Source organism: Coregonus clupeaformis, chromosome 18 (genome assembly GCF_020615455.1).
Source record: "Coregonus clupeaformis isolate EN_2021a chromosome 18, ASM2061545v1, whole genome shotgun sequence".
Classification (NCBI taxonomy): domain Eukaryota; kingdom Metazoa; phylum Chordata; class Actinopteri; order Salmoniformes; family Salmonidae; genus Coregonus; species Coregonus clupeaformis.
In genome coordinates this window covers 28,085,415-28,091,871 of record NC_059209.1, presented here as the reverse complement: position 1 = coordinate 28,091,871, position 6,457 = coordinate 28,085,415, and the positions used below count along the sequence as shown (strand labels likewise).

General features: G+C 44.9%; 1 protein-coding gene across 1 annotated transcript; it reads left to right on the top strand.

Annotated features, from left to right (window-relative positions):
* Nucleotides 1-2,148: 2,148 nt before the first annotated feature.
* Nucleotides 2,149-5,996, top strand: LOC121530658 (zinc finger protein 703). Its single transcript, XM_041835788.2, has 2 exons — nucleotides 2,149-2,868; nucleotides 3,702-5,996. Exons 1-2 carry the CDS (start codon nucleotides 2,617-2,619, stop codon nucleotides 5,193-5,195), a joined length of 1,746 nt encoding a protein of 581 aa, XP_041691722.2. The 5' UTR covers nucleotides 2,149-2,616; the 3' UTR covers nucleotides 5,196-5,996.
* Nucleotides 5,997-6,457: the final 461 nt, after the last annotated feature.

The window sequence follows — 6,457 nt, the reverse complement described above, 5'->3', positions numbered from 1 at the left end:
AGGTCACAGACAGAGGATGACAGGACAAGGCGTTTTGTTAGGCTGCTGTTCTAGTAAAGACCTCTTGCTTTGATATGGCCATGCAAAGGCAAATGCTTCCAGGGCCGGCCAAAGGGATTTCTACTGCTGAGCGCCCTCTTGATGGGAAACCCGCCCCTTAAATATCAACAACAGGAAATGGCCATCAGTCACCAACATGCCACAACAGCTGTAACCAGCCCAACTTCAATGCAAGACATGAAAGGAGCTGCTCCCCATTGTTTCAGCCCTCCCCTTCTTTCTTTCTCTCGCTCTTTGTGTCTTTTTCCTCTCTTGCCCTCCTCCAGGTCTCCCTTTTACCCCCCCTCCCCCCTTCTTTAACCTGCCCCTCCCACACACCCAAAATGTACCCTTTCTCTCAACCAACTGACCCGCTTGCAAATGGAGAACTGAGTTACATGTATGTCAGTGAATGACTTGCGTTATATGCATGGCACGTTTCCTCATGAAATTACACGAACGCTTTAGATCAGCACTAGACACTGAATAAAAATCGATTTGAAGTTCATGCTATTCTTGCCTGCTTCGTGGCCTACTCTTGAATTGGCTTTGTGTTGTGAACATAATAACCAACCTGCGTATGCGTCATCTGTTTGTACAGCTTTCATCACACGGTTGAGACAGAATAAAACAAACACACACAGACAGACAGACACATTGAAAATGAAGATCACATCACACTTAACCCCGAGTACATCTGCATTCACATGTTCTTGGATCTGGGAAGGTTATTCAAGCGTTCGCTGCAGTGTGTAGGTGATAAGTGACGGCTAAGCCTAATGATGACAGGTCAAACAGCGATCCTGTTGAGTGAGGCAGAAGAAGTGACTTCATCTAATCACCCCCAGCCAGCCAGCCAGCCAGCCAGCATCCCACTCCCTTTCCTCTTAACTGAAGATGAATGGCATTAGTCATTATAGTTAAGGACTACACTGCTGACAGCACTTGATAAGCTTTGTCACACTTTTTATGTCCCATAATGCGACATAAAAAGTGTGACAGAGCTTATCAAGCTTATAATGGGCCATTATGACACATAAGCAGCACAGGAAAAGCCCTTATGTATTGTTCTCTTGTGTCATTGAGTATGTCAACTAGACTAGAGTTCTCTCAGTCTAATTGGTTTAAATGAATGGTGTTGTTTTGTTTAAAACAGAACAGGTATATACTCCTAGCTGTTGTTTAGGAAGATAGAACACACACAGCTGGTACAAGATGAGTTGTTTATCATCTCAACTGGGCCTGAGATTACAAACTAGACTTATGGTGGAATAGTTGTCCTTTTGTTTGAACAAGGCAAAAATGTTGATGTTGATGGTTGTCACATAAGTTGACATAACATGATTAATCAGTATTTGATTGGATAATATTGGTTGAATATGGGTTAATTTTGTTGCTGTTTTACTGTCAGACAGTTGATATTGTGTTGTCATGACAGACACCTCTAGACACAAGTGTGGCATTCTAATGTATCACCTAAATGGAGATGATGACATGTATTAGATGGCTTTTAACGGGAGGTGACATGGCATCATGTGGTTACTTGGGACATAAATTAGAACTATCATGCTAGACATGATTTATGACCAATGGAGGAGAAAAGTAGCCAGTACATCAACATTTCTTTATTTCAGCCAGAGAGTAATTACATCTGTCAGGGCTAATTTTCAAATAATACATCCAACTCATTGCGTAATTAGATTAGTTAAATTACCTAATTGGTGATTCAGCCAGCAGTAATGCAATAAAGTCATTAACATTCCAGAATTGTACCCAGACATGAACATAGGGCTGTTATTTCGAATTAAATTGACAAATGTACAATGGGAATGGGTATAGGCTATATAAAAAATGACCTCTAAAGCAAACCATCAGCTTGTTGTGAGGCTATGAGCTATATATGGTAGAGATTATTTTTATGTCAATAAAAAACGATTTACATGTAAGTTATCATAAAAATATATGTCTATATATTAGGCCATATTTAAAAACATTGTCAAAGAGAGTGTAGGGGTGTGGGCATAGGCAGGCTACGCTTCTACAAGGAGAGCCGCCCACCTTATTACGAATGCGGAAACTCGCGATTGGACCGCGGTTGCCTGCTATGAAATTTCGCCTCCTTAGTTAGATCTTTAGTATGTGAAATGAGCATGGTACTAGCTGTTGTGTGAACAGAGACAGTGGGACAGCCTGACCGTATCGTCTACGGGGATATTCTATTTACACTAGTCCTTGTTTATTATTTTCTGGTGATAACTGACTACTGATGATCTTTCTACTCCATTCCTCTTTTACAAGACTGGCGGAAGGAATTGTCCATTCTAAGGAAAGTATTTTGAAGGGACAGAAGATTGGATCAAGGAATGATGACATTTGAGATAATTCTTCTTCTGTAAAGACAATCATTTGAACTGATTCAGGAGACCCGTGCTACCGTTGGTATATTTGGATTAAAACAGACCGAGTACTTAACCTTGATTATTGATTTGTGCATCATACGATGTTTTCATAAATGCATTTCTACTTACAACAACACGTTCCCTGCCATCGCCCGAACTCTGCGCCGCCCCGATCCAGATGAACGATTCTCCCCGTGGATCTGACGCGCATTTACGCAGTCCGTCCCCGGAGCGCACCGGTAACGACAGTGGTAATTCACCTCGGAGAGGAACGAAAAGACAGCTGGTTTCCGTACCTTCTCCCTCAGATCCAACACGCCAGGCTAAAAGGCTGCCTATTCGGATTCTAAATATGTTGAGCGCACACAGTAGCATCTTGCTACACCAAGAGTATCTCCAACCTCTTACGTCCGCGCCAGTAAGCATTGAGGTAAGCAAAGCACATTTTCTAAAACTGTCGAATTCTTTGATCATCATCGACCGTGTTAATGTCTGGAATTATTTACAGATATTTATAAATATCCCATGTAGTTTATGAGATTACGCATGAATTAGCCTACGCATCAAATTGTCACTAATGCGTCACATTACAATACAGTTTATATTTATTTTACCTTTCAAGTTTGCGCTTAGATAATACAAACATGACCCAATAAACTAGATTATGAAATTAATATTTAAAATGAGTAGCCTATTATTGAGTTTTTCTTGAGTTATTGAGATTACATAAATAGGCCAGTGTGTTGATTTGATATTCTCAGATATTGTGTGTAATTGTCTCTAAAATGTGTAAACAGAAATAGTTAAATCGTTTCCTTCGTTTTCGCCAAATAGAACAGATACTATTTACCCCGTGCCAACATTGCAGTCATACATTTTTCGCGCTTTCTCTCTTTCTGTTAAGGATTTTTCATATGGCAAACACAGGGAAATAAAACTTTTGAGCAGATTTATGTATCCTTCCCTCTGCGGATAGATATATGACTCATGGCCTAAATTATGACTAACATTTACAACGCATTTTACTGCACCTCATTTATTGGACATGTTATTTGGCCTATTAAATGATAGTGGCTAAAATAGATTTCTAGTGGACATACTATACACCAGCACAAACACTACATAATACTTACCGAATAGTTACTGAATTACCACAATAGTTACCAAATTACCATCCAATGTAAGACCAGTATAGAGTGTGACTATAGAGTGTTTTAATGTGGCTGGGTTATCATCCTGTCTCTGTGTGTGTCGCCCCCTCAGCTGGATGCTAAGAAGAGTCCCCTGGCCCTGTTGGCTCAGACCTGCTCACAGATCGGCAAACCAGACCCCCCCTCCTCATCCAAGCTGGGCTCCCTCTCCTCCGTCAGCCTCAGTGACAAGGAGCCATCCGGACGCTCCTCCAGCTCCGGCCACAAGTCTGGAGACCAGCACCAGTCCTTGGAGGATAAGTCCAGCTTCAAGCCTTACAACAAGGCCGGAGGGGAATGCCGCAAGGATGGGTTGTTGACCAAGGGTGCTACAGACAAAGCTGGCTTCAGGGTGCCCAGTGGTGGATCCGGGAGCGCCGGTTCTTGCCCGTCCTTCCCCCCACACTCCACCTCTCCCAGCTCCAGCTCCCCTCCCCTGCACCCCCAGGGCCAGTCCCACAGACAGACCCAGTCCCCCTCCACACAGCAGCAGACATCACACTCTCAGGCCCTGCACATAGACAACAAGCCTCTGAGCTCAGACCAGGCCAACTCAGACAGCAACAGCAGCACAGGGAAGAAAGACTCTGATCACAGCAAGGAGAGGCTGGACGGGGCCCAGCTAGCGAACTCCAGTCACATGCGGGCTAGCGCCAACTCCAGCAATGCCAGCTCCGCTAGCAGCCCGCGGCCGGAGAGCAAGGCTGACCCACAGTCCTCTCAGCCTGGGCTAGGCTCCGGACACATCGCCCCTGTCTCCCCCTTCAAACCAGGCCACTCAGTCTTCCCCATGCCCCCCTCCTCCATGGGCTACCATGGCTCCATAGTGGGCGCCTATGCAGGCTACCCATCTCAGTTCCTGGATCATACCAAGTCTAGTCTAGGGATGGGGATCCCAGGGAAGCACCCCAGCTCCAGCCCCCTCACTGGGGCCTCACCTCCATCCCTCATGCAGGCTCTATGCAGGGACCCGTACTGTCTGACTTACCCCAACCACCCCCATCTAGGGGGCAGCAACTGCAATACATGTGTCCACGACCCCTCCTCCCTAAAATCAGGTTACCAAATCATGTACCCATCACACCACCTTCACTCCCTCCACCCCAGCTCTCTATCCTCCACCACCCCCACCCTGTCCCACCCGCTCTACACCTACGGCTACATGCTGCAGAACGAGCCCCAGCCACACGCCTGTAACTGGGTGTCAGTAGGAGGGCCGTGTGACAAACGTTTCTCCACGTCAGAGGAGCTGCTGGCCCACCTGCGTACTCACACGTCTCTCCCTGGTGGGCTGGACAGTAAGCCCCTCTCTGCCTACCCCCCCTCAGCAGCCTCCTGCCACCTCCACCTTCCCCAGCCCGGCAGCCCCGGCACCCTGCCCAGCTCCTTCTCCCTGCGGGGGTCACCTGGCCTGAGCCTGGCCCGCTACCACCCCTACAGCAAGGCCCACCTGCCCGGAGCCCCAGGCCTGCCCATGCACTCACTGCAGGCGTCCTCGCCCTACTACTCCCCCTATGCCATCTACAGCCAGAGACTAGGCTCAGCCTCCACCCTGGGCTACCAGTGACATCTGAGGACACAGAGACAACAGAACAGGCACAAGCTGGACACCTCAGATATAAACAGTGGATGGATGGATAAGGCCCCGTCTGGACAGGAGGGGTCCTCGCCAGTCGCCAGAACAAGGGGGCCTTACCCTGCCTGGAATACCACCTGTTAGCCACAGGATTCTGAATGGCATTTCAATGGCAAGACCCAGTGGTGATGGCTGGCCAGCAGTACAGGCCCAGAGACATTCATGTGTGGGCCAGACACCTGCCTGGGAACAGAAAGGAGCTTGAATTTGATTGGATGAGATTGTGGGATTTCGATTGGTTTTTTATTTTAGATTGTTTTCTTTCGCTCTATCCCATGACTGAAAACATGTATTTATTTTTCACTTGAGCGCTTGGCATTCAAACTTGGGGGAAGTTTACTATCCAAATGAATTGTTCATAAGTATTCTAATTGAAAAAAATGATTTTAATTATATTATTATTATTATGCCTATCATACACTCTTTAAATAAAGTTTTGCACCATGGCAAAGATGGACTGTGTTTTTTTTTCTGGAGGAATAAGCCTACATTTGTTCTTTGCTTCTGTATCTTTCCATCTTTGCAGTTTTTTTCTTCTGCTATTCAGACTGATGGAAAATTGTATGTCACGACGATGAAAAGTCTTCTTGATAAATGGCCATTTATTTTGCATTTGTACATAAGCAAAGATGTAAACAATTTTCAAGTGGTATCGAGTCAGCCCGTTGGGGTTGCTAACTGTCATTGAAAGAGGATGATATTAATTCAAACAAAATAAAAACACTTAATGATGGCAGTGCTATCCATCTGACAGGGAAAGGTCTTATTTTGTTTAAAAAATTATACTTGATTGCATTTAAATTTTATTTAAATGCTTACATAGTGTCATAACTTGAAACTAGTTTTCATTATGGCTATAAGGGGGTAATTTATCTGTTTGCTAAATTTTACTAAATTAATTTAGTAAACAATTTAATTATTAAATGAATCATGTAATTTAGCTGTTGCACTGCTGATGTACTGCCGTTCTCTATGGATCAGTATAGTTGTAATTTAGTGATATGCTACAGCTATATGGATATGTGTAATAATTCAGAATAAATAACAACAGTTGACAGGATTTCACAGTGTCCCAGAGAAGGCAGATCAGGTGCGCTCACATTTAGCCAGTTTGCTTCTTTCTAAAGACCACTATCCCTCCTTCCTCTCCTTCTCCCTCTACCTCCACCACAATGTTGGGAGTGCAAGCCAGG